Source organism: Ursus arctos, unplaced genomic scaffold (genome assembly GCF_023065955.2).
Source record: "Ursus arctos isolate Adak ecotype North America unplaced genomic scaffold, UrsArc2.0 scaffold_2, whole genome shotgun sequence".
NCBI classification, from domain to species: domain Eukaryota; kingdom Metazoa; phylum Chordata; class Mammalia; order Carnivora; family Ursidae; genus Ursus; species Ursus arctos.
In genome coordinates this window covers 94311645-94339348 of record NW_026622874.1, presented here as the reverse complement: position 1 = coordinate 94339348, position 27704 = coordinate 94311645, and the positions used below count along the sequence as shown (strand labels likewise).

Genomic DNA, 27704 nt, shown 5'->3' with positions numbered 1-27704 from the left:
GGAACGAGCTTGCTGGAGGGCCAGGTTCTGGGGAGTGAGGGAGCAGCCTCGTACACCAGCTGATCGAGCGTCTCCTGGGCCCCAGAGTCCCTGGGGTGTCAGAGTCTCCCGTCGAAGGATTGGAGTGTTGGGTTTAGAAGGCTCTAGGACCAGGCCAAGGCTGCCGACCATGTCCCATATTCCTGTTGGCTCACCTGGGCGTTTAGGTGTCGCCACTGTGTACCTTGGGGGATTACTTGTCTCTGCTATCGGGCCTGGCAGCCCTCCATGAAGAGCCATTCCTGCCGTGGCTGTGCTGAGACAGGTCATAGTGTCGCTGGCTCAACCTGCTGACCTGACAGCCATTCGGAGGACACCTTGCAGACTCCTGCTGTGAGCCTTGTGGGTTGGCTTCCATATGAGTCAGAACCTTTTTTGTTTGCAAGCAACAGTGCCCCTCAAATAAGTTTAGGCAAAAAGAGCAAACGATGCAGGTGTGTGAGGATTTGTTGACTGGTGTAAGTGAAGAGCTCAAGGGACCAGCTTCAGGCTCAGCTGGATCCAGGGTCTCCGTCCAAATCCAGCAACTCAGCTCTGCTTTCTCCACGTTGGCCTCGTTCCCTGGCAGGCTTGTCCAGGCGGTGACTGGTCTGGCCCAGTAGTTCCTGGCATCCAGCCCACACCCAGGCAGCCCCAGAGGAAGGAAATAACCTTTCCTAAAGGTACTAGCCAGAGTCCAGGCCCTGGTGTTCTTTGGGTCATATGATTTTCCCTTAACTAACCACGGGAGCTCTGGCCAGGCCTGGGTCGTGTGTCCACTCCCCGTGTGTGTGGCGGGGTCAGCCCGTATAAGTCTTATGGATCAAGAATGGAGGAAAGGGTTCTCTGAAAGGGAATAGCATCCCGTGACCATGGATGGGGTAAGGATGGGGCTGGACCAGCAGAGGCGGCATCTCCTATCGCATCAGAACCGAACACCTGGAAAGCACGGACTTCGCCTGTTCCTGGTCCCCGGGGGTGATGCTTTTGCCCAGAATCCTCTGCCCATCTCCTGGGGCTCTGTGTTCTCTTTTCCCGCTGGACAATGTGCTTGCCAGAGAGAGACCTGCAGCTCTGGGGCAGGACCGGGTCTGGCCCGTGGCGAGCCCTCCATGAGCATCTGGTACAAGAGAGGGTGTGCGCGCGGGGCCGCGGAGGAGAGGGCCAGGGGACGGTGGGCCTGTCTTGTCTGCCCCAGGCTGTCCATGCGTGTCAATCCGTACCAGCCTCTGTTCGGTGGGAGTCACGCTCAGCCATTGGTGGCTGCACTGACCTGCGGGGTCCCGTGGAGGGCTGCTGTGGCTACTACCGCTTTTCCTGCAGACCCCCAAACCAGCCTGCTCCTGATTCTCACCTCCCGGGCCCACAAGGTGGGCAGAGACAGCATGCCTGACCTCGGAGTCCAGCAGACCAGGACACGGGCCAGGCCACGCCATTGCCATGCTTGGTACCACTGCTCTGTGCCTCAGTTTCCCTATCTAGGAAAGAGGGGTGTGGTGATCCCCGCCCCACTGGGTTGAGGGTGCAGGAATCTCGCTGTGTTACCATCAAGGGGCCCTGACCAGTGGTGACATGATGAGGTGATGGCTCTTGTCTGCCCGCAGGTGAGTGACAATGGTGGAGAGGACGTGACCCACACGGACCCTTCTCCACACACCGACTGGCACCACCATGCAGAAGCCCAGCGGCCTGAAGCCCCCCGGCCGTGGGGGGAAACACTCGAGCCCCGTGGGCCGGACGTCCACCGGGTCGACCTCTGTGTCCACGGCAGCGGCGGCCACCGGCTCCAAGGAAGGTGCGCGGGGCTGAAGGTGGTGGGTGAAGGGCCGGGTGTGGGGAGTGGTGCTTCCAGAAGAGCCCGTCAGAGACCAGCCTGGGGGCTAGCAGCACACGGAAGTTCTTCCTTTTGTCTGGCTGTCATCCCTTTCCTAATTATCTAGCACCGAGCACCAGTGCACGATTTAGTGTGTCGTTTCCTTCCACGCTGCCCCTCCTTGGGGGGCAGGTCCTCCTGCGGGCTCCGCTTAGGGGTGAGAAAGCGGGGATCTGGGTGGGCATAACACTGGGCCCAAGGTCACTCAGCCAGGGTTCAAACTCCAGCCTCCAGTGGCTTCCCTACCCCCATGGTTTCCCTTCCAGGGTCTGGGAGTGTCCTAGCGAGCCAGCCCCATCTTCCCGCCAGCCTTGTCTGCCACCGAGGACCGTGTCCTTTAGCCTTTCCGTACCGGACCCCTCATCCTCCTGCTGGTGGGCAGAGGTGGGGGCCGAGTGCCTGGGCTGGGGGTGGGAGACAGCTGTTAGCTACGTGCTCTCATGAAGATGAGAGTCAGACAGCCCCCGATGGAATATTCAGGAAATTTGATGCAGAGGTAACTTGCCTGTCATCTTACCCCCAGAAGCAACTGTTATTTTGCTTTATATCCTTCTACTTCTTTTTTCCTACCTACTTGCAATCATGCTGCATATGCAACTTGAAAATCTGGGTTTTTTCCTTCTAATATGATCAAAGTGGATTTTTCCACGTCATTTTTAATGGCTGTAAGATATCTTGTTCTTCCAACAACTATAAATCAAAGGCCTGCTTTGTTGACACAGTCTTAACCAGCAGAGCTCTCCTTCTGAGCAAAACCGGATGTGGGCCCAGCCCTCCCCTGGGGCTGCTGATCTGGTGGGGGGGGTGGAGTGTCGGAGATCCTAGAACTGGGGCCTGACCTGAGGACGGGACAGGTGAGCTGAGGTCCAGACGGTGACGGTCTATTAGTTGAAGAGGAGATGGTGTTCCAGGCAGAGGGAACAGCTCGTGCAAAGGCCCAGTGGCAGAAGAGCACATGGCAAATATTAGGGAGGGAAAGAAAGAGAGTGAGGCTGGCATGTGGCCAGTGACAAGCGTGCTGGTGAGACAGGGTGGGCCACGGTGGGGACAGCTTGGGACTCTCCAGGGCATTTCACTTCTGTTGTAGTAACACCAGGAAGCCACCGGAGAGTTTTAAATCAAAAAGAATATGATAAAAAAGAATTGGAAACATGTTCTTAACTCACTCTCTGCAGTTGGGGATGACTGTTTCCTATTTTTCCACTTTGATAAATGACACTGTGATGAATGTCTTTGGACACAATTCCTGGCTTTGATTACACTCCAGCTAGCAGGGTAAGACACTTTCCGTCTCATCTGATTGGTACAGAAGTTTGGAGAGACGGAAAAATAGCCAGGGGCCAGATTAGGCAATCTGGGCCCTGGGTGGAGTCAAGGAAAGTCTGAGCCAAAGGTACGGACAATTGGCAGAACCAGGGCCCTGGCAGAGCCTGACAGCCAGGCTGGGAGAGTAAGGAAACTGTGGTGTGGCCCTGCAGCCCCCGGGCAGATTTCTGCAGGCAGGCTTGTCCAGAACAGCTCCTCTGGAAGCCCAGACTTCCTCTCCAACGTGGCAAATTCTCCCTTACTCATGAGAGACATTACTGAGCGATGGGAAGAAGCCAGAGGGGGAAAACAAGGAGGAAAGGATGTTCCATGCGGTCAGTATGAGTGGTGCAAAGGCCCTGAGGCAGGAACAGACCTGGTTTGTGAGAGAAGGAAGGAAGACAAGTCTGGGTGGAGAGGAGTGTGCAATGGGGAGGGGGGCGGAGGCAGATTGTGAAGGGCAGGGGTTCGGGTTGGTTTTCGGGGTGACGAGCTATTGGAGGGTGTTAGCAGAGGAGTGGGGAACGGGTTGTGGGGATGAGGAGCCGGGTGAGGAGGCGTGTAGCCACCCAGGTCAGGAGTCCTGCGCTCACTGCCAGGCCTAGGGGAGGTCAGAGGCTGACCACCAAGAGTGGGCCATCAGGGAAGGCTTCCTAGAGGAAGCGGGAGTGAGCTCAGCCTTCAGCGTGGCGGGAATGTGAGTGTGGAGAGGAGGAGGACGTGCTGGCAGCGGAGGAAGGGTCCGGCAAAGGCACTAAGGGGGCTGAGCTTGGTCCAAGTAGGGGTCGTGTGGCCATTCTCTGGGAGAAGTTCACCAGCCCGACCCAACCCTCTTGTCTTCTGGAGAGAGGCCCCGTAGCGCCTTCTGGGTTTTGTCCTTTACTCCCTCCCTGATCAAGTGGGGCCTGAATTCTGGCTCTGGTCCAGCCCTTAATGCCCCTTCTGACTGCCCCTGCTGTGTGACCCTGGAAGAGGGACTTAGCCTCTCTGAGCTACAAATGGGATCCAGAGAGTTAATGAGTGTGAAGTGCTTGCAAGTACGAAGCTCATGAAAGAAGCCTTTTTTTTCCTTTCGCCTTCCCTTCGTAGTCCCATTACAGGAAAATTCGCGAGTGATAAAAGCAGCAACCACCACCCTTCTGCTTAACCTAATCACAGCCACCGCTGCGATAGAGCTCCTTCCGGTCTTTTCTCCTATTGCACGTACCGTTTGAAGCCGTTCAGTCGTGGGCCGTGCCCAGATCTCCCTCTCACTGTTCCACGTCTTACTGCCTTCGGTGGGAAGTGCCCCCCTGAGCTGCTGCGGTGTCCTTGCTGTCCTCTCTGCAGCCTGCTGCTTGCTTCCGGTCACACTGCACGGGCAGAGCCCCTGAGGGTGGGGGCTGGGTGGTCTGACTCTGCCTGGGGCCCCCCGTGCCCCGCCCCCCGCAGGACTGTTCCAGAGAGAGGAGGTGCCACGCCGTGAATGCCCAATTGATGACAGAGCCACACCCCCGTGCCCGCCGCTGGGCACGCAGGCGGCAAAGGCCGCAGCTGGGCTTGGTGTCCCCCTCCCTCTGTCTCTGGCACCCGTCTCTGGCACCCGCTGCCCCTGCAGGTCCCAGCAAGACTTCCAGGCGGTGGGGAGGGAGCAGAGAGCCCAGAGCAACTGGCCTGGTGAGAGGGGAAGGAAGATTTCTGAGGCCCACAGCTGCTTTTGTCCCTGCTCTGCTTGGGGTCTCAGAACCAGAGTCTCTGCAGAGGAGGAGGGGCAGGTGGAAACACCAGAGGAGGACAGGGTCCCCCCCCCCCCCCCCCCCGCTGACTCCTCGGGCTCCCTCACCCACCCCATGGCCCTGGCCATCTGCTGTCCGAGGTGCAGGACGTGCCCACCCCTGTTGAAGGCCGGGACCCTGTGTGAGGGGCGCTGGGGCCCCAGAGGTGGGTCTGGTGGAGGCTGGATCCTGGGGGTGATGGGGGGGCAGCGGCAGCAGTAAGCGGGACTCGGCTCTGGGAATCAGGGCAGTGGCTGTCTCCCAAAGTATGAGCTCAGCCTCCGGGCAGAGGGTCTGCCAAGGGCCGGGCCTGGACCGATGCCCCTGCCCCCCCACCGTGTGGGGGACGGAGAGGGGCTGCGTCAGTCCCCCGAGCTGGCGCAGACAGCAAGCGGCAGGAACAAGGGGCCGTTGGAGGGGGACTGTCATACTAGGAGGTGGCCCAGAGGTGGTCAGAGCGGCAGGTGCACAGGAGGGCGGTCTGAGACCCGCCAGTGCGCAGGGGCTCGTGAGGTCGGGGGCAGCCCAGCCAGACAGGATGGAGCCCCCCTGGAGGCTGCCTCAGCTCAGGCTGTCGGGGATGGTCTTGCTCAGGTGACAAGTAGCGACCAGCCCAGCCAAGGTGGGAAGAGCATCCAGGCAGACAGAATACTGGCTGCAAAGACCCTGAGTCTTGAGATGTCTGGGGGCCAGAGTGTGGCTCGAGTGGGCCAGGGGGAGTGTTGGGAACAGGTCTGGGCAGGCGCCGGGGCCCCAGTGGGGAGCTGGGAGCTGGCACAGGGACCGCCTGAGGCTTTGGAATCCATCCTGGGCCTGAGGAAGAAGGGGGTCCAGGCTTCAAGGCCGGTGGCCAGGACTGGCCAGGCCTGCTGATGGGCTACAGCCCTCCCTTTGAGTCCAGAGCCACCTGCAGGGGTCGGGCAACCACTGCCTGGCGATGGTGGGCAAGAGGGGGCGGCAGCGGGCTGTGAACGGGAGCCCTCAGCCCTTCCCCGAACCTGCTTCTGGGCCTCAGGTGGAGGCAGGCCAAGCCAGGTGGTATAGGGGTCCTTTCTGGCTCCAAGGAGAACGGGTGACATGGGGAGTGACATGGGAGGGACTCAGGGTTGCGGGGCCCAGGGACAGACAGAGGCCGCTGCCCTGCTCCCCCTGCCCCTCCCCAGGCCAGACAGGTCCTCAAGGGGCCCCTCCCCGGCTCTGTGGTCCGGCTCCAGAGGTGTCCCATTTACGAGGGACGGTGTTTGACCCCCTCTGCTTCACCGAGGCGTCTTGCCATGCTGCTTCTCATGAACAACCCAGGGAGGGACCTGTTCTTTCCATTTTCAAGCCCACAAAACTGAGGGTCAAGCTGTCATCTGAGCTGTCCAGAGCAATAGAGCCCAGAGTGGTGGGGCTGGGGTGGAGGCTCAGGCCCTGGCACTTACTGCCCTGCCGCGGGGGTGGGGTGGCTGGGACCCCCAGTTGGTGGGGTGGCTGGGACCCCCCGTTTAGTCCCATCCTGGGCAGGTGGCAGGTGGGAGGAGTGATCCATTCTCATCAGGCTGGTCACAACTGTCCCCCAAATTACCTGTGGCCTTTCCTCATGCTGGGGACCCAAGACATGGAAGTCAAGGATGAGCGTGCGTGGGAGTTCTCCCTCAGGCAGGGAGCAGGCCACTCGGGGCACAGTCCCCCCAAAGCGCCTGCACAGCACTGGTCCCAGAGCTTTTCCATTCTGGCTTATGGAACTGGGGCCCAGATGCCCCCCATACCTGGTGGGCGCTCCAGACACGGGAACCAGTGTGCTGTGCCCCAAGTGGGCCCCACAGAGCTTGGAGCTGGCCTCTAGTCTTGGACACGGGTCCTACCCGACTCTGTCCCCTGGAGGATATGCCTTTCACCTTGGTGTCCCACTCCCTGGGAGGGCAGGTAGCATCATCCCCATTTTCAATCACTTGGCCCAGCTGCCCTGCAGATGTGGGCAGAACCAGGACAGACTTCCAGCCTTTGCTTCTGCAGAGCCTGCATGAGCCCCAGGCAGCACTCCACCCCCTTCAAGGTCAACTTCTCGGCCCTCCTCCCCTAACCACATCCTAAACTTTTTAATGGCATCAGGATGGGGAAAGCCAAGCTGAGCATTTCTGTGGCTGGGCTGCAGAGCAGGTGGGGGGCAGGGCAGCCTCCTCATGTTCCTGACGTCGCCTGGTATTGATCCGGGGGGCAGGGGCCCATCTGCCAGTGCCTGCCTGCCGTGGTGTGGCCTGGTGTGGCCGGAGCGGGACATCTCCATGGGGAGCTGGCTCTGCTCTTTCCAGGGTAAGCCTCGCACGTCTTTCTCCCCTTCGGTCCCTGCCTGAGTCTGCTGGGCGGGGGGGGGGGGGGGGGGGGGGGCGCTCTGCCCTCCTGGTTTGGGAGTAGGGGGAAGGGAAGGGGACTTCTGAGTTCCATTTGGCTCAGGAAGGATGCTGAGCTATCCTTGGGATGGGGCCCACCCCAGAGCGGACTGATAGATGGTTCCTTCTTCAGGGATGCTTGGCTGGAGGCAGCGGAGCAAGGGGATGCTGGGCCTGTTGTGGCCACAGGGGTGGCCTGGGCGGGCCCTGCCGTGGTCAGGGTGGGCCCCAGGGTGGATTTAGTCGGTGATCAGAAGGACTGACTGGAGAGTGGATTGGGCTCGGGGGATGCACTGTAGGAAAGCCGTCTCCCTTGAGGAATGCTATGGGGGCCCTGTCCCTTCCTTCATGACCTATGCCTTGAGCACCTGCTGGGGACAGGAAGGGGCTTAGAGCAGAGGCTGCTTGGGGTTCGTGGCACATTTATGTATGTTGCTTTGTGGCCACCAGGGAGGGAGGTCAGGGTCGTGGCCAGTCTGCATTTCAGCCTGGTTATGGGCTCCGAGGATGGAGAAGGGAGTCGGTGTGGGCCCCCCTTCCCAGGGCTTGTGTTCTGAGTGGGACTCGGACACGTACTAGCAGCCTGGGAGGCGGGCTGTGCGAACCAAGGGAAAACAGAGTCCTGCAGAGTGGTTGTGCCAGTGAGGGGTGTTGGAGCTAGTCTGATGGACAGGCAGGGTTTCCTTAGGTGACACAGAGAAGAAAATGCCAGCGTGACCATTCTGTCTGGGACAGCCCTCGTTTATGTCTGTGGTCTTGGCATGATGCTGTATTAATAGCACCTCCCTTCTCTTCAAGGTGTCTGGTTCTGGATGATGAATCATGTGGTCACCTTTATAGCCCCTCCTACGAGGTTGAGGTCCCGGTGTTCATTAGCATGTTAAAGCCTCTGACAAGTCCTGCAGAAAAAAAAAACAAAAAACACCTAACTTTGTTTAAGCCGCTATTTCTCAAGCTTGTTTGAAATTGGAGATTATTTATTTTCATAATACCTACTAATCCCCTGTGGAACTATGTTCTGTGGAACATTTAAGGAACTGCTTGCTTCCTTGAGGGGACTGGGTCTTAGCATAGGCTCACTTTTTTCCCTCTGGCCTTCAGGGACAGAGGGCAGACCTCATTACACTCCTCAGTTTAGAGCATTTTGTCACTGTGAGTCCCTGAAAGGCCCCTCTTGTGTTTTAGTAAAATTGATAGCTTTTTATCATGTTCCCCGCCTCCAGGAATCTGTGTCCATGTGCTCTGTGTTGGGACACAGAGCCCTGCTTTCTGACCAAATATCGCATCAGAAACACCTTTCCATATAATCTGGAAGAATTATTTTGAAGTTGCTTAGGGGGCGCCTGGCTGGCTCCGGCAGTAGAGCGTGCGACTCTTGATCTTGGGGTTGTGAGTTCGAGCCCCATGTTGGGTGTAGAGATTAATTAAAAAAAATAAAATCTTAAAAAAAAAGTTGCTTATGAATCTGAAAGACTTGACCCTAATTTATATAATGCTTCCCTATTTGGGGACACTTAGATTCAGGGTTTTGTTTTTTTTTTAAGATTTTTTTATTTTAAGTAATCTTTACACGCAACATGGGGCTTGAACTCACAAGCCCAAGATCAAGAGTCACCCTCTCTATTGATTGAGCCAGCCACACCCCCCCAGGGGTTTTTTGTTGTTTGTTTTGTGAATGGTATGACAGTGAGTCAGTTTTTTTCTGTCTAAACTATTTCTTTGGGAAATGGACCAAAGATTACATTCCCTATTTAGTTTTTTCTTATTGAAGACGTATTTTTTTTTAAGATTTTATTTATTTCTTAGAGCATGTGAGAGTATAAGCAGGGGGAGGGACAGGCAGAGGGAGAGGGAGAAGCAGGCTCTCCACGGAGCAGGTAGCCCGATGTGGGACTCGATCCCAGGACGCTGGGGATCATGACCCGAGTTGAAGGCAGACGCTTAACCAACTAAGCCACCCAGGTGCCCCTATTGTATTTCTTTTCTTTTTTTTTTTTTAAAGATTTTATTTATTTGTACTTCATTTTTATGACATTTTTTAACCAAAGTAACACAGGCTTGTTAAAAAAGTCCGAGGTTAACCTAGAGAGTTCCCTGTCTAGAGTTGAAATGACCCAAGTGGGGAGTGATGATGTGAGTGGGTTTGTGTTTAGAGGGGCTCCCGGATGTCTCTGGAGGGGGGTGAAGCAGGGCAGGGGGTGCTGGAGGCTGGGAGAGACCCTTCTGTCTGCTGCTGTGGCAGGTGGTGTGAAATCTCATGGGCCTGCTATCCGGAGGGGCCTCTGGGACCGTAGAGAGATGTGCATTTCAGAGTTATTTCTCCTGTGGAATTCCTAGATCTGATGATTAACTGAATTGGGGGCCACGGTGAGGGGGAAGGAATAATGAGGATTTGTGGTCTGAGTAAATGGATGTTGGGGGGATGCACTCTCCTGTTGGGGAGTACAGAGGAGGAGCTCTTGGAGGGGGTCACTGTGGTCTAGACCGTCAAGTGTGAGGTCCTAGGGGACATCCAGGAGGAGGCAGCTGCTGGAAGGGCAGGTCTGGCGGCCAGGGACGGGATCAGGACTGGAGAAGACAATGGGGACCCAACTTCTGCGTCTTCCTCTGTCACTTGGATCTTTTGCAAGGAGAGTGTATTAGTGTCTTTGAAACAGCAGGGACGGGGCAGCATATAAGCAGGAGCTCAAGGTGCAGAAGTGGGTTAGATTGTGGGGGGCACACAGTGTAGATCAGGGCTCCCCAGGTACTGACCACAGAAGGAGGACATTCCTCCTGCCTCTCGCCCCTGCCCTCCCCTTCCCTGCACTGGAGACGGTCAGAGACTTGGTGGTTCTCCGTCTTCTTTCCTGTCTGTCATTCAGGGGGTCTGTTGAGAATTCTGATGGGTCTTAGACTGGCCGCCTGTGCAGGGTTTGGGCTGGACTGGGACCAGCCGTGTGCGGGCACTGGCCCAGGCCCACTCCCGCTCCCGGGAACCTGTGGTGAAATTGTCAGGAATTTTACAAGCCAGATGTTAAACACAGCCTTTACCTAAAAAACTGGATCGTATCAACTTGCGATTAAATAAATTCTATTAAAAACATAGGTAATACGTACTCAAAACTCACGACTTCTAATCGTACTTCTAGTGGTGTTTATACCACCATTTTACTACTGGCAAATATTACTGTTTTACTACTAGTAGGGTTTTATAGTGTCTGTGTTTTTGAGGTTACTGCTGTACGGTGGAAACACTGTATAATCTCTTTCCAGCTCCGTGTTCAGTGGGACACAACGCTGGTAGCTTGAAATTGACCATGGTGGGGCAATTTAGGGAAATCGGCAGACGCTACGGATCAGGGTTATTATTTTTCCCCTGGAGAGCTCATTGGTAAGCCTTTACCAGCACCCCACTGGCTGGAACACAGGACTACCAGGGTGGCCAGGGGGTGAGGAGACAGAGAGGAGTCCCATCATGGGGGCAGGGAAGCAGAGTCTCGCTGCTGGTGGATGGAGCCACTTCCTTCGAGACGCAGCTGGATGGAAAAATACCTACAGCCAGAAGAGCAAAGGACCGAGTAGTGTCTAAATACGGCCCCGCACGCTTTTGGTTTTGTTTTTTTTTTAAGTACGCAGTCTGTGTATGCAACGTCCACGCACGGGGTAGAGTCTGGAGAAACATACTGGGAGATATTAACGGTAACTGTGTTTGTATGGTCGAGCTATAGGCGCTTTCGTTTTTTAAATACATCAGTAACTCCGCCTTCTGATTTTTCTGCAGTGGACACGAATCATCTGTGTAGTCTAAACATTTAAATAGAAGGAGAAAAGCTAGTTGGCTGGGAAGGACAGTGGGTGACCGCAGGAGGGGTGTCGGTGGGGGAAGCTGTGACTTTGTGGGCTGGGGGGTGTTCGTGGCACGTGTGGTGAGCCAGTGAGGGGACAGAGGCTAGAGGTAGTGGGAGGCGGGTCCCTGGGGAGACCAAAGGGGGGTAGAGGTTTGCTTCTAAAAGGAGATGAACGTTCTTAGCTTTTCTATAGAAACCTGGGGCAAACAGTGGGCTCAGGGAGGTACAAAGGTTAGGGTGGGGGGAGACCAGGTGAACCTGGAGTGAGCCTCGGTCCTTGACAGAAGGAATGGGAACGATGCTCTGCTGCTCGGGGGTGTGAGGAATCCGTACCCCAGCACAGAGCCCGGGTGGCCCCGCCTTCTGGCAGCAGGACCAGCTCTGAGCAGGCAGCCTGCATCAAGGGCCTGCCAGCCTGGGGGCTCGAGTGGAAACAGGGCCCTCCTGAGCATCTGTTCAAGTACGGGGGGCAGGCATACATGGCGAAATACGGGATAAATATCTGGAAGGATGAAGGGGGTGGAGGGCGATGCAGGTGGGCTGGCTTTTAGGAGAAGCAGTCAGGGAAGGCTTCTATGAGGAGGTGAGGAGTGAGCTGTGTGACTGACTGTCAGGGCAGAGGTTCTGGGAGGCGAGCCTTCTCTCTCCAGCCCCAGGCCCCCGTGGATCTAGGTTCCTCCCCGTCAGGGATGTGGACAGCTGAGTTGTTATCTGCACCCCACCCCCCTTGCCAGGACCCCGTTTGGCGGTGCTGTGGTCCCCAGTGTCTGACCCTGGGTGCTCAGAGAACGCGCTCCCTGGAAACTGAGATTCGGCAGGCATGGGCAAGGCCCATCCCCGCCTCCCAGGGCAGGGTGGGACCCAAGCCTGTGCAGGAGGAGGAAGGGCAGGTACGTTCTCCTCCAGGCACCCCTGACGGCCTCCCCCTCCACTGCAGCAGGCCGCCAGCTGCCGCCACCCCACACCAGGCCCCTCAGCCTTTTTCTTCAAAGTAAGTCCTGCTTTGAACTTGAAACCGGCAGTAAATTCCCTTGTGCCTGGAGTCTGGGGAAGGGACTCTGGAGTCTGGGGAAGTGCTCAGGAGGGGGTTAAGTTTCTTGCTGCCCTTTGCTTTCTGCTGCTCCGTGCAGGGCTCTGAGGGAGGAGCCTCAGAGCCCTGGGGGATGCCAGCCAGGTCTGATAGCTCTGGGAGAACAGGTGGGACGGGAGACCATCAGGTCCTGGCTGTTTCTGCCTTAGCCCTTTGTGGTGCTTTGGGGAGACAGGCCCAGATAGGGGAAGGGGCTTGGCCAGGCCCGGCCCAGCCGTTCCTCATGGCTCCCTGGAGGGAAGGGGGCTCTGTCCCGGTTTTCCTTGCCTTCCCGAGCCCAGGCCTCTGGAAGCTTCCCAGCGCGAGTCGGGGATTTGATGAGGGTTTGTCCCCGTGAGGCTGGGGCAGCCGACGGCACCAAAGAGGAAAAATGAAGGGAACCCTCCCCCCCCCAGGCGGGGTCGCCACAGGCTTGGGACCTGGATTTGAGCAGCTGTTGGAACAACTGGTCTTTGGGCCCATGACCCTGGAAGGGGCGGGGCGGGGAAGAAAGATTACCTGAGGGTCTGCCTGGCTCGGGACAGCTGGGGAGGAGGACAGCTGGGCGGGCAGCTTCGCGCCAAGAATAGCCACGCTGGGGCCCCCTCGACCTGGGATCCCCCTCTTTGCTCCAAGCAAAGAGGCCACGTAGGCACGGGCGCTAACCTGAGTCACAGCTGCCCAGGTCAGTTCGTGGACATCACGGAGCCCCGGGGCACAGAGAAGTGTTCTAGAAACGGATATGGGAAGGGCACATGCCACGCACGCGAGCATATAGGGGGGCTGGCAAGGGCGGGAGGCCCTGAGCCAGACCAGCTGGGCCCAACTCCTGCCTGGGCATCTTTGGACAAGAGTCATGACCTCTGCTTCCTAATCTGCTCGATAAGAATATAATCTAGAGAAAGCGTCCAGCCCCTCGAGGGCTGGGCCAGCGGCGTTTCATAGATGGTAGCTGCGATCTTAATGACTACAGCGTTGGCTCCCTGCCGATGGACCCCACGGCTGCTTGGGCAGCGTTACGAGGGGGGCGCGGGCTGGGCCATATTCCACTTTGTGGCTTCCTCCACCTAACGCTGCTGTTCAGAGCAGCTTTTCCTAAGGAAGGTGCCCGCCTCATCTGCGGGGGGTGGACGGGGTTCCCGGATCCCTGCAGAGGCTCCTTGTAATACAGGATTATCCTAAATCAGGACTGGGGCCCCCCCCAGGAGCTCAGCCCAGGCACAGGGGACCAGCAGGACAAGGTCTGTGAGCTGACGATGACTTTCCGTGGTTTATGCCACCTGCGGAGGGCTCAGCCACCCTTGCCCAGGGTCCCCGGAACCTGCCTGGAAGCCGTTCTTCTGCCTCCTGGGTCCCTTTGTGATCGTTTTTCTTTAAATTCTTAAGTCTTCGTATAAATCATTCTCATCAAGATAACAGCAGGCGGCGCTCACCGTGTGCTTGTGCGGGCCAGGCACTGAGAACAGCCCCAGAACCGAGGTGCAGGCGAGGAGGAGTCCCGGGGGGACTAGGCTACTGTATGTCCCCTCTTAGCGCATCAGTGAACGGCTATGCTCACTGTGGATGTCAGTCAAGTTCGGCAGCTGAGCCCGTTGATCTCCCAAGAGCCCAGCTCACAGTTGAGAGATCCCCTTGGTCAGGACCCCCCATCCTGGCTGCCAAGGCCCTGGGTGCCACATGCTTCCCCAGTGCCGCTGCCTGGGTCCCAGGGTCCCAGAGAGAGAGCCCCTGTGCTCGGTCTCATCTGTCCGGCTTGTGCTTGGAGTTGTGTGGCTTCTCCAGCCCCCAGGAGCTCTGGCTTCTCGTCTTGATACAGCATTCTGCCAGGCCTGGGCTTCTTGGCCTTGGCCGAAAGGAAGATGCTGGTGGGAGCCTCCGCCCTGCGGCCCCTCCACGGGCCGCTGAGAGGGACTAGAATCATAAGCAGCTCTGTTGGGGGTGTGGCAGCATCTGCTTGCCTCCTGTCCCCATCTCTGCTTCACACACGCTTCAGCCTCTGGAGTCGAGAAGGATGGGGCCTTCTCTGTCTGATGCTGCATCTGGTGGGAAGTCGGGGCGGGGGGGGCAGCGTCCAGACCTCACGGTACAAATGGGTGGGTTTTCTGAGCCCCATTGCACAGGAGGCCCCCCCTCCCCCTGCCGTGGGGCCCAAGAGCCAGGTACACACAAAGCAGTGAGTTCAGGCCCTGCTTTGTCTTTTAAGAGTGACCTCGAGCTGTTGCTTCCCTTCCTCCCACTTGCTTCTCTGTAGCCCATCAGAGCCTGAGAGGCAGGTCTCTTCCCTGCCTGGGTTTGAGTCCCACTTCTGCTATGTGGCCTTGAGTAAGGCTGTTGCTTCTCTAAGCCTCAGGGTCATGCTTCCTCTAAAGAGGGGCTGGGCCAGGGCACCCCTCAGCCCAGAGAGCCTAGAGCTCAGCCCCAGGAATGTGGGCAGCGAAGGGCTTGCCTCCCACGCGCCTCTTCCCGTTTCCTGCTCTATGCAGCTGTAGCTCGGGAAGGGAAGACTCTGGAGTGGAGCAAGACGGTTTTCTGGCCCCTTCCTTCCCCTGAGGTGCCTGTGGTTGTCACCAGCTGTCCAGGAACAGTCTGAGAGCCTTTTGTGGGGCCCGGAGCTGACTGGGGTGGAAGGGTGGGGGAGACACAGAGCCCACTCACAAGATCTGAATCCCCCCTGGGGTCGAGGCAGGTCTCAGGTTAACAGCCAGGGGCTGGAGCCCACCGGGGGATGGGGAGGTGGCAGCTTGGAACCCTCCAGAATGGGTTCATTCACGGCCCTCCATCTTGAGTGACCCTGAGCAGTGAAAGGAGTTGCTCTCAAGGAGGCACTTTGCTGAGATTTTGAATCCTTGGAACCTGCCAGGAGGGGTTGGGAGACAGGGATAGGCCTCAGGTCGCCTAAGGCCCCACGGCCTGCCGCGCCTGCCTCAGTTTCCCCACCAGCGAACTGGCGCGGGCACCTTCCGGCCCCGACTCTGCGCGCACGGGGGCCCTGACCGCTGCCTCTCTCCCGCCCGCAGGCTCCCCCCTGCACAAGCAGGCCTCGGGCCCGGTCACCCCCGCCGCCGCCCCCGCCCCCGCCGCTGCCGAGAAGCCGGGCCCCAAGGCGGCCGAGGTGGGCGATGACTTCCTGGGGGACTTCGCGGTGGGCGAGCGGGTGTGGGTGAACGGCGTGAAGCCCGGCGTGGTGCAGTACCTGGGCGAGACGCAGTTCGCGCCGGGCCAGTGGGCCGGCGTGGTGCTGGACGAGCCGGTGGGCAAGAACGACGGCGCGGTGGGCGGCGTGCGCTACTTCGAGTGCCCGGCCCTGCAGGGCATCTTCACGCGGCCCTCCAAGCTCACCCGGCAGCCCACGGCCGAGGGCTCGGGCAGCGACGCGCACTCGGTGGAGTCGCTCACCGCGCAGAACCTGTCGCTGCACTCGGGCACGGCCACGCCGCCGCTCAGCAGCCGGGTCATCCCGCTGCGCGAGAGCGTCCTCAACAGCTCGGTCAAGACCGGCAACGAGTCGGGCTCCAACCTCTCGGACAGCGGCTCCGTGAAGCGCGGCGACAAGGACCTGCGCCTGGGAGACCGCGTGCTGGTGAGTTCCTGCGCCCTGCCGCGCCGCCTTCCCTGCGGTTGGGACCGGGGGTGGGGGTGGGGACTGGGGGGGGGCTCGGGTGGGGCCCAGGCTGGGGCGCCCAGTCCTCACCAGAACCACAGAGTGACCTGGGACGCAAGTAAAGTGAGCTTTGGAGACTGGTGCTGTTGATCCTAGGCAAGTGTCTTAACCTCTCTGGGCCCCAGTCTTCCCAATTATAAAATGGGTTGAAATGCGTGAATCCACGTCATGCCTCTAGACCGTGCTGGATGCTTAGGAAGTGCTCCTTGAATGTTAGCTCTTGCTGATAATGCTCCACTGATATCCTCCCACTAGCGTGGATGGGCCAGGCCTATGCTGGAAATGGCTGAGAACCAGAGTTCTCAAGATCCCCGGCCCAGCGTCGGGGGCTTCAGACACCTAATCAGCTGTGACACAGCGATCACTATTGTTGTGGGGGAGACAACTGGGTCACCGGAGCCAAAGGGACCGCCAGCCGAGTCTTCCTGCCAGGGGCCCCTCCCTCTGGTGGTCCCTGGTGTTGGGGCCAGGTTGGAAGGGGGCAGTGGCCCCCAAATCCTTATGAGCCTAGATCCATCCTTCCCGAGTCTGAATGAGGCGGTGCTTCCCTGTCACCTGCTGTGCCCGGCCTGGGCTCGGGGTGGCAACGGGACGACAGGACGGGGTCTTGTCTAGGGTGGCCCCCCCCCAGAACCACAGTGTTGGGAAGGAGAGAATAACGCATGGGACAGTCTCAGAAGGGGGTCAGTGGGCTGGGGTGAGGAGCCAGTGGCGGTTAGTCAGCTGGGGGGAGAGGTCCCTGTGTTTGTCAGCGAATCTTCCTGGGGGACAGCGGTGACCACATGGCTAGAGCTCCAAGGCTGAGTGGGGAAAGGATTGCAGGGCTCCGGGGTCCCATTGTGGGGACCGCAGGAGGGTATGCTGCCTGGGATTCTCCCCCTCTCCCCCCCGAGAACCTCATGTAAGGCCGAGGTTCCCCTTGAGGCTCCTGGGAAGAGCATTTGGGCTGGGGCAGGGGGACGAGAGGAAATGTTTATGCCCATTGCCTTGTTGAATCCTCAAGCCCACACTGTGATATAATTTTATCCCCACTTTGTGGATGGAGAAACTGAGGCTCAGAGAAGTTCAAGAACTTGTGTAGCAACTTGGCTAAGATGCAAACCAGAACCCGAAGCCCGCCTTCCTGAGTTGCTCTACCCTGTGATCTGTCTGGGGTCTGCCCCCCGCCCCTGGTGGGGAGCGAGGCCAGACCTGGCCCCCAACCTCCAGCAGCTTGCGGTCCATCAGGGGATAGAGAATGTGATCCGTGTGATTGCAGACATCAGTGTTTCCTTATGGGTCTGGGTAAGCGCCATGAGGAATCACAGGGCTCTGAGAGCCCCTCACGGACGCTTGACCTGGTGGTGGGCATCCCCAAGGCCCTGTGTTAGGACAGAGATGCAGGGGATGGACTAGAGAAACAGAAGCGTAGGGAGGGCTGAGCCGGCAGCAAGGGAGCTGGGGAAGGACGGTGCCCATGAGGCTGGTGCGTGCGGACCCTGCAGAGCTGGGCCCGGGGTGGAGGGGGTTTGCTCTGTGCAGCAGCGTGAGCAGATCCGTGCTTTAAGCTCATCTTGCTGCTTCCTGGGGACAGGATGGGAGAGGGCAGGAGTGGAGAAGGGGAGGGTCCGGGAGCTGCTGTGGGACAGGGGAGGCTGGACTCTCAGGGTCTGGTTAGTGTCATGTGAGTGCCCTGGGTGTGGTCTGTGACCTCTTTGGAGGAGGAAGCAGAGGCTCAGGGGGTTATTGGCTAGCTCTGGTTGGTCACCGGGCTGGGGGAGCAGGGAGGTTGAACCCCAGTTTGATCCTGTCTGGAATTCCCTTTGCACCTGCTCCCCCTTCAGGGAGTGGGAACTGGATGTGCAGGGCAGGACAGGGGTCATCCAAGCCTGCACGACGTGGGCATTGCTCTAGAAGGGTCCGCCAGGCCCTAGCCCATCAGCAGGGCTGGCAGCAGCCAGAGCAGACGGGCCCTGTTGACTTCCCACTGCTTTCTTGAGGGCGTCCCTCACCCTGGGCCCTGTGTCCAGCACTTTCTGGACCTAGTCCTTTTGGGTCCTGCCTGCTGCCTTAGAAGATGGGAATTATCCTCCCATTTTACAGATGAGAAAACTGAGCTCAGCCCTGGATCACACAGCCAGGAGGTGATAGACCATTCATTCCTCTATTTATACTTATAACTGTGACTGCCCTAGAAACAGGATATCCTTGGATTCTGGGTGGGGGAAAAGAACTTGAACATGGGGTTTGTTTCTGCCAAGAGAGTGGAGCCCCATGTGCCCCCCCCATCCCACTCTAGTCTGCAGCTTCTCTAGGGTTAGTCCTGTAGCCCATTCCCCAGCTCACTGCCAGGATCCAGCTGCCTTGACCGACCCCTGACCTTGCTGCTTCTCCCCTGTGCCTGCTATAAACACCTGCTACTTCACCTTCCTGTCCCTGCCCCGCCCTCTAAAAAATCATATGCTGGATGTGGGTGACTACAGAGGCCGGAACTTATTTGAGGACAGGAACTCTAGGAAAAACAATACCCCCCAAAATACTGCTTTGCAAATTTTCTAACTCGTGTGATCCTGTAAATACATTATCAGGGTCTTTCCCGGGGACTTGGAAGCGGCGAGTGTAGAAGCAGTTAGCTTCACACCTGCTTCTGAACTGGGTCAAAGGCATGAGCGGTATGTACGTTCATTAAGTCGCACTGCTTTTCAAAGGTACCTATGGATCCTGGTTTCCCTGGGGCCTCAGTGCTGCCTCCTGAGGTCCATGTACTAGTTAAGACCTCCTTGGTCTCCCTGCACTCCCCCCCAGGTCCCAGCACCCCAGAGGCGCCCATCTCACCTAGGATATAATCCACCTGCTTTCCCGTGGCCCCCAGCCCCTTGTGACCCACCTGCCCACCGTCGGATGACCCGGTTTCCCTCCCTCCATTCTGGCCGGGCCCCCAGCTGCACCTGCCTACTCTCCTTTCCTCCGGTGTCCCAGGCTGGTTCCTGCGCCGGGGACAGTGTCCCCCAGGGCTTCCCACAGCTCGCTGTCCCCCTTCCGCTAGGCTCTGCACCATGGGCTCTGCCCCGAGATAGAGGCCTAACCTCTGCCAACCACCTGGGTTCAGAGCATTAATTCACTTCCTCCCCCACCGCTTATTTCCTGCCACGGCCGGGAGCCCCACATGGCTGTATCCCCAGTGCCTACGACAGAGCCTGGTGCCAGGAAGGCACTGGAACGTACCTGTTGGTTGAATGACTCAGGGCCCCGTGGGTGGTCCTGAGCCAGTGAGGCACCAGGAGCACCATGTTGGGGTTCCACAACCTAGGTGAACCCCAACTTCCACTCACTGGCTGTTGTTCAGCTCGGCAGCCGTGGACGCTGTCAGAGAGGACCACCTCTGTCCCCTCCACTCCCCAAGAGCCCCCCATCTCCCCGGCCAGCCTTCTTCCTGCCAGCACCCCCATCCCTGCTTCTGCACCCCCCCCCCGCCGGCACCCTGGCAGGTGCCACTCCCATGAGCCCCTTGCTGTACCATCAGCAGCCCTGCGAGGGGGGCCATCTTGCCCCCACGTCCTGACGGCAGAACTGGACGGCTCTGGGGCCCTGTCCTCTCACCCTGATCAGTGGCAGAAGCGGGCGTTTTAAGTGAGTCACCAGTTTTGACTTCCTCAGAGGAAAGTCCCTGAGAAACAGATGAACTCAGCCTGCCCCCCCACCATGGCTCCGTGAGACCCCGGACCTAGCGGGTGCTTGGCCCAGGCCGGCAGGGACTCTGGGCCCTGACAACCCACAGGAGGTGGAGGAGGGCTGGGACTCCTCCCTCGGGAGGCTGGGGCTCGGAGGCTGGGGCCGGGTGGCTGCGAGCCAGGCGGTCTCTTAGCAGCATCAGGAGCTCTCACGCGGTAGGTGAGGGGATAAATGAACTGCCCCCATCCAGACAAGAAAATGTTCTTTGAGGCTGTCAAGATAGGAGCTATCAGGGGGCGCCTGGGGGGCTCCGTCGGTGAAGCGTCTGCCTTCGGCTCAGGTCATGAGCTCAGGGTCCTGGGATTGAACCCCACATCGGGCTCCGTGCGCAGTGAGGAGCCTGCTTCTCCCTCTCCCTCTGCCCCCCACCTTGCTTGTTCTCTCTCTTTCTCTCAAATGAATAAAATCTTCAAAAAAAAAAAAAATATAAGAGCTATCAAGCCATGAAAAGAAAGACAGGTAGGAACCTTAAATGTAGATGGCTCAGTGACAGAAGCGCATCTGAAAAGGCTTCACACGGTGCTTTGATTCCAACTACTGACATTCTAGAAAAGCCAGACTTCGGAGGGTCGAAAGATCGGTGGTTGCTAGGGGTTGGGGGAAGGGCGGTTGAGCAGGTGCGGCACAGAGGGGTTTTAGGGCAGTGAGGCGGCTCCGGAGGGTCCGGTGAGGGTGGATGCTTGTCATCGTACGGTTGTCAAAAGCCCCAGGACGTCCACCACCACGCTGAACCCTGATGTCAGCTGTGGGCTTCGGTTCTTAATCACGTGTCAGTCCTGGCTCCTTGCTGTAACCCAGGTACCACGCCAACGCCAGGGGTTAAGAAGCGGGGACAGTGGAGGGAAGGAGGCGAGCGGCTATTATGGGAACGTTCTGTGTTTTCTGGTCACGTTTTCTATAAACCTGAAATCGGTACAGAAAAGTCCATTCATTTTTTAGGAAATTAAATACTAAGTAAATAAACTAAGGAAAGATTAGAACATAATAAATAAAAGAGAGGAGGCAGATCCTTAGTCTGGAGAGTGGAGTCCTGGTGAGTGATCACTGCAGCATCTCCAGGGCCCTCGGGGCCAAGGTTGTGCTGACCTGGGTGGGGGGTCAGCGCCACACCCATCCCCTCTGGAAGCCTTTCCACTGTTTCTTCCCTTGCTCCCATCTCTGAGCGGATACCTGCCTGGCTCTGTCCTGCTGTAGGAGGAGGGAGGGACAAGGGAAGGATTGGGGTCCAGAGGCTGCTGAGGACTGAGGGTGAAGAAGAGCCTCCCTGGGCCAGCCAGGGGTTGGTAATGCACTTCTAGCCACAGACCCCCACTTGGGGGGGAGGGTCCAGGACGGTGGGGCCTGGTCATTGTGCCCAGCCAGGATTGAAGAAGCAGCAGAGTAAAGCCCACCGGGCTCTGCCACTCACTGACCACTCTGAACCTCAGTCTCTTCATCTGGGAGTGGGGTAACGCTGCCCCCCTCACAGAGTTGGGAGGTTTAGAATTCGTGTCTTCGTTATGGTTGGCACACAGTCCGTGCGGGAGTGGAGTGGAGATTTGATTCGCGAGCTGGTCCACGGGAGGCCCACTGAGTGGGCATCAGAGGAGGGAGCCTTTAGCTTCAGGCAAAAGCCGCAGATAAACACACGCGTTTGCTTTCGCTTTTTCCTGAACCTGCCCCAGAACGACAGGGAAGGGAGTTTTTTTAAAGCCTCGAGGACAAAGAGAACAAGAGAGGGGACAGCAACAATGACAGCAGAGACCCAGGGCGGCCAAGTCCATAGGCAGCAGCCAGAAAAGCAGAGAAGCAATCAATGTTCCCCTCAGCAAGCCGAGGCTCAGGAGTCGGCTGCGTGGTGGCCTCTGGAAATGGGGCTGATGTTGGGTCCAGAGACGGGAGAATTGGCTGAAAACTCCCCCGACTTCCCATCCGTGCCCCACTCTGCCCAGTGACCGTCCCTCCTGCAGACGCCTCGGACAGATGCTTCATCTCCTGAGCCGGCCGGCGGCGGGGGTGGGTAATCCCAGGCAGGCTGGATTTAAAAAGGAGGATTCGGGGCACCTGGGTGGCACAGCGGTTAAGCGTCTGCCTTGGGCTCAGGGCGTGATCCCGGCGTTATGGGATCGAGCCCCACATCAGGCTCCTCCGCTATGAGCCTGCTTCTTCCTCTCCCACTCCCCCTGCTTGTGTTCCCTCTCTCGCTGGCTGTCTCTGTCAAATAAATAAAATCTTTAAAAAAATAAAAAAAATAAAAATAAATAAAAAATAAAAAGGAGGATTCCAGGACCATTTGGATCCTGAAGGCTGAGCCCCTTTCCCGGCTGGCTGCTTCTAGAACTCTGGCTGCCAAGCCCGTGCCCTCCTCAGCGGCCACGCAGAAGCTTTGCGGGGGACAGTGGCCGGTCGTCTGGGAAAGTAGAGAAGGTCACACAGGCATGAAATCTGAACAGAACACCACTGAATATATGAGGGTGACGCTTCAGTGCACAGAAGAGCTCTGGGAAATGAAAAACATCTGATTACGCATCTAAGAACCTGCACAGAAGTCTTAGAAGAGGAATTTAAGGAAATTTCCCAGAAAGCAGAACCAAAAGACAGCTGGAAACAGGAGAGAAGATAAAACTCTCAGAGGACCTGTCCAGCGGGTCCAACTTCCAAATGCAGTGGTTCTAGAAAGAGAACCCAGGAAAGGGAGGGTGGAAGTCAAGTAAGGAATGCAGGGAAGTTTCCCGGGATGGACAAGGGTTTCTTGGTCAGAGGGGCCCTCGGGAGCGCAGGAAAGGGGTTGGAAGAGGCTCCCACCAACGCACCTCGCTGTGTGTCTGCGTAACGCTGGGACAGAGAGCGAGTCCTACAGGTCTCCGGAGCGGGCAGATGGGCTCTCCTGAAGGATCGGGACTCAGATGGACTTGGAACGTCTCAACAGCAGCCCTGGAAGATGGGAGGCTTTGAAATCCTAAAGGAAGGGACCCGGCCAAACTCACTCAAGAGCGAGGGGAAGCAAGTGTTCACACAACAACTTGTATACGGATGTTCCCAGCAACTTTATTCACACCAACCAGAAAAGTGGAGACCTCCCAAACGTCCATGGGTGGATACACGGACAAACAAAATATGATGTCATCCATACGCTGGAATTTTATTTGGCCATAAAAAGGAATATTGCTGATGAACGATACGGATGCTAATAAACATGGGGGAACCTTGCAAACGCTACGCAAATGGAAGAAAACTGGACCCAAAGGGTCACATACTGGTGATTCCATCGATGGAGAACACCCGGAATAAGGCAGTATAAAGAGACAGAAAGTACAAGAGTAGATGCCAGGAGCTGGGGGTGGGGGTCTGCTCCTGGGCACGGGGTTTCTTTTTGGGGGTGATGAAAATGTCCCAGGATCAGATCGCAGTGACGGTTGCAAACTGAAAGCCACTGACTTGTACCCTTTAAACTGGTTAAAATGGTGAATTTGATGTTACCTGAATTTTGACCTCGATTGAGCCAAAGCGAGGCTAGCGTAAAAACAATGTCCGAAATGCAAAGGTTCAAGGAGTTTATTTCTTCCTGCACCTTTTCTTAAAAATAAGGAAGTGGACTGAGAAAAGAGTAAGTAAGCCAAAATAAGGAAGTAAACCAAGAAAACTGGAAGACCTAGGATCCAGGAAGCGGGGTCCAAGCCAGGAGAGAGGCGAAGGGACTCTTCACGGCGATGGTGATGGGAGACCTGGGGCGGGTGGCCTCACAGTGGGTCACGTGGCTGCAGAAAGGTCTTCTTCAGAAAGAACTTGATGGAATTCCCCATCCCTTTCCCAATTGAGAAAGTTTGGGGTGGAACTCGTCTTAAGTCCGTAAAAGCTAGGCAAGCGAACGATCACAAAAGTCTGTGGTTATCTGGAGGGGAGAATTTGTGCCGGAAAGGAGAAGCACCTGCAGCCTCCCATACTCAGCCACGAACAATATTTACTTAATCTCCAGAACGGTAAACCCGGAATCCGATCAAAATGGAGACGCCGCTTGGAAAGGGGGCAGAGTTGGGACGTGTGTGCGCGCACGCGTGAGGCAGTGATGAAGGGGGAGCTGACGCCTCCCCTTCCTTGATGGGAAGTGGGGGGGTCACCCAAAATTCAGAAATCAAGAAATAGCACTGTAAGTGTTAGAAATAAGGTCAACACCGAAAAATTCAGCTTAGAGAGTTGAAATGTTTGCTTCTGGAGTGAGGTAGAGAAACTTCTAGGGCTTTTTGTTTTGTAAAAAAAAGATTTATTTATTAATTTTTGCGCAAGAGAGCGCACACAAGCTGAGGGGAGGAGCAGAGGGAGAAGCAGACTCCACGCTGAGCAGGGAGCCCGATGAGGGGCTCGATCCCAGGACCCCGGGATCACAACCTGAGCTGAAGACAGACGCTTAACTGGCTGAGCCAGCCAGGCGCCCGTCTAGGGCTTTTTAAAGCTTTGGAAGTATTTGACTCTTGAACCTCCAGGGGGTGAGGGGTGCCAACCCCCTGCACAATCGAAAATTCGCGTGTTAACTCTTGACTCCCTAAAAACCTAAGTACTGATAGCCTACTGTTGATGGGAAAGCCTTATTGATAGCATAAGCAGTCGATTAATGCATATTTCGTATGTTACGTGTGTTATGTACCGTCTTCTTAGAATAAAGTAAGCTAGAGGAAAGAAAATGTTAGTATGAAAGTCATAAGGAAAAGACATTCAGAGTACCGTATTTATCCAAAAAATCCCCATGGAAGTGGACCCACATGGCTCAAACCTGTGTTGCTCAGGGGCCCACTATGTATATAGAGGAATGTCACACTTATTGGCCTGTCCTTTGAGGGTTTTTTCGAATTATGGCAAAACACACGGAAAATTGACTTTTTTTTTTTTTTAAAGATTTCATTTATTTATTTGAGAGAGAGAGAGAACATGAGCTGGGGCAGAGGGAAAGGGAGAAGCAGGTTCCCCGCTGAGCAGGGAGCCCGACGTGGTGCTTGATTCCAGGATCCCGGGATCATGACCTGAGCCAAAGGCAGACGCTTAACTGACTGAGCCGCGCAGGCGCCCCTCAAATTGACCTTCTAACCATCCTTAAATATACCTTTCCGTAGTGTTAAGTGCATTCACGTTGCTGTACCCCCGATCCACGGGTCTTCTTCATCTTGCAAAACTCAAACTCGATTCCCATTAAACAACTCCAGATTTCCCCATCCCTCCAGCCCCTGGCAACCACCAAAAACCATTTTTAAAGATAAAGTCGGGGCGCCTGGGTGGCACAGCGGTTAAGCGTCTGCCTTCGGCTCAGGGCGTGATCCCGGCGTTATGGGATCGAGCCCCACATCAGGCTCCTCCGCTAGGAGCCTGCTTCTTCCTCTCCCACTCCCCCTGCTTGTGTTCCCTCTCTCGCTGGCTGTCTCTATCTCTGTCGAATAAATAAATAAATAAATCTTTAAAAAAAAAAAAGATAAAGTTGATTGACGCTTTAGTATGTGGCAGACAGTGCTCAAAAGTACTTAATCCTGGGAGAGAGAAAGAAAACAATGCTTTATACAGATGAAGACGCTGAAGCTCAGAGAGGTCAGGTAACTTGCCCAAGCTCACACAGCTTGTACGTGGCAGAGTTTCAGTGCAAGTCTGTCTGTCTCCAAAGCTCTTGCATGGGACGATATCCCTCCCCACTGCCCTTGGGCTTCTCCTCCTCCTCACCCCTACCTTCCCTGTCCCTTGCACACTGGAAGGGAGAGATGGGATGTGCCCGTCTCTGCCTCGGCCCACTGCATCCTCTGGACCTGAGTCTGTCTGTGCCAACAGGTTGGCGGGACGAAGACTGGCGTGGTGCGGTACGTGGGGGAGACAGACTTTGCCAAGGGCGAGTGGTGCGGCGTGGAGCTGGACGAGCCCCTTGGGAAGAACGATGGGGCGGTGGCGGGCACCAGGTATGGTGGACTTCCCCCGGGGCACCTGGGAGGGGCTCCTCTTCAGCTGGGGTAGATGCGGGGGCTGGGGCTGGGGCATCTGACGAAGCTGGTGTTGAGGCTCTGGGTAGCTGAGCCAGACGTCACGGTGGAGGTCCTGCCACCTTCCTTCTGGCTGAGGAATAGCATCCCCATTTTACAGATGAGAGAACAGAGGCCAGAGAGGTCATTGCTCAAGGTCATGCAGAGTCACAGGCAAGTGCTAGGAGAGTCGTTGGTTCTGGGTTCCCGCTTCCATGCCACATGTGTCTATGTGGGGCAGGAGCCGTGGAAACGAGAGGGAGGGGTCCCTGGAGTCCCCCTGGGTGACACAGGAAATAATCTGACACTGTCCAGTGCCCTACAGCCAGGGGTGGGGTCACTGCGGGGCTCCAGGTCTCTCGAGGGACCTGGCTGCCGGGAAGGCTGGGTTGGGAGGGTGCAAGGCTGGGCCCGGGGTGTGAGGTTCTGGGTGAGCAGTGTCTGGGAGGGGCATGAAGCTAAGGCCTGGCGGCCCCACTGCCCACACCGGCTGTCGCTAGGCGGCCCAGGTGAGGCTGTGACGGCTCTGGAAAGGAGGGTCACTGTGGTTCAGGCCAAGCCCCCAGGGAGGAGCCAGACCTCACCCAGCTCTCGCAGGGAAGCAGGCTTTTTGCTTCTGCCATAGGCTTAAGGAAGGACTGCTACGCAGGGGGGCATGGTCCTAGCAAAGACCTTCTTCCTGCAGGGAGAGGCGGGATGGGGGCACTTTCAAGGCGAGGCAGGAACTGGACAGGACCGGCTGCCCTGTCCCCCGTGGAATCTATGCCCAGAGAGGTTTTGAGAGAAGATAGTCCTGAGTTCCCATGACAACACTGTGCCTTCCTGTTCACAAGATGCGTGTTTCTTTCAGCTCACTCCTGCCTTCAGAATTTGGGGGCAGGTGGGGCAGCAGCTCCTTCAGGCTTCGGTTGCTCCCCGCTGGGAGCTCTGTGGTCAGTAGGGTTCCCTGGGTCTGGGGTGACCCAGGGGCAGTCATGAGAGTGGGGGCTGCAGATAGGGCTGGGGGGGGCCTCTGAATGGTGTGTGGGAGCCAAGCCCAGAAGACTGGTGGGTTCAGTCCTGGCATTGCCATTTAACCAGCTGTGTGACTGCAGGCAAGTTCCTTAACCTCTCTGAGCCTGTTATCTCCTCCTCTGTGAAATGTGGGTAAGAATAGAGTGGCTGGGGGATAGAAATGAGCACTCCCATAAAGGGACCGGCACAGAGTGGGTGCTGGGTAACTGTTATAACCCCTGACCCCTCCTAAAAATGCCCAATGTCTTGTTATGGCCGCAGAGAATCTCAGGCCCTATTCACTTGTGTTCCGTTTCTGGGAGTCCCATCTACTGGTTATGGGGTGAGAGTGTTAGCCTCTGTGCTAGGGGAGGCTAGGGGCAGCTCGGGACCGTGAGCCGTGACAGCGGTGTGGGTCTCTCCTGCCTCCCCCAGGTACTTCCAGTGCCCACCCAAGTTTGGTCTCTTCGCGCCCATCCACAAGGTAATCCGCATCGGCTTCCCGTCCACCAGCCCGGCCAAGGCCAAGAAGACCAAGCGCATGGCCATGGGGGTCTCGGCACTGACCCACAGCCCCAGCAGTTCCTCCATCAGCTCCGTCAGCTCTGTGGCCTCTTCCGTGGGGGGCCGGCCCAGCCGCAGCGGACTGGTGAGGGGGGAGCCGCGGAGGAGTACCCTGGTGTCGGGGGGGGGGGGCAGGGGGTATGTAGGGATAGAAGGATCCGGGTGTCCCGGTCTCCCCTGACTTGAACTGGTTCCAGGTATCCCTCCATGGGGTTTTTTAACAAAGGTGAAAGCGTAGGGACCCCCAGCCGGCTCAGTCAGTGGTGTGTGCGACTCTTGATCTCAGGGTCACTAGTTCAGTCCCCACATTGGGCATAGAACTTACTTAAGAAAGAAAAATATAGATGAAAGTTGATATCTTTTACTAGGAAAGATTGATCCTTTTACATTTCTTGTTATTTTTATATTACCTATTTGTCAGTAGCCTAACCCCTTTCCTGGGAGTTAAGGAGGGGCCTACGGATACAGGGCAGGCGATACGGGTGGGAGGCAGGTGTAGGGCAGGGAGTTCAAGGTTGCCACAGGCACCCTGGGTGAGGGGAGAAGGCGAGGCTGCCCTGCTGGGCACAGGGCCTTCTGTGCAAG

General features: G+C 57.1%; 1 protein-coding gene across 6 annotated transcripts in view; it reads left to right on the top strand.

Moving 5' to 3' along the window:
• The window catches only part of CLIP2 (CAP-Gly domain containing linker protein 2), a 69133-nt gene that overhangs the window by 16329 nt on the left and 25100 nt on the right, over positions 1-27704 (top strand). For all 6 annotated transcript variants that reach the window (XM_057314775.1, XM_057314777.1, XM_057314778.1 and 3 more), the window contains exons 3-6: positions 1623-1813; positions 15239-15801; positions 25378-25502; positions 26991-27204. In XM_057314775.1, the coding sequence (XP_057170758.1) occupies positions 1690-1813; positions 15239-15801; positions 25378-25502; positions 26991-27204 (1026 nt within the window). In that variant the 5' untranslated portion in view covers positions 1623-1689. The remainder of the gene's footprint in view (positions 1-1622; positions 1814-15238; positions 15802-25377; positions 25503-26990; positions 27205-27704) is intronic.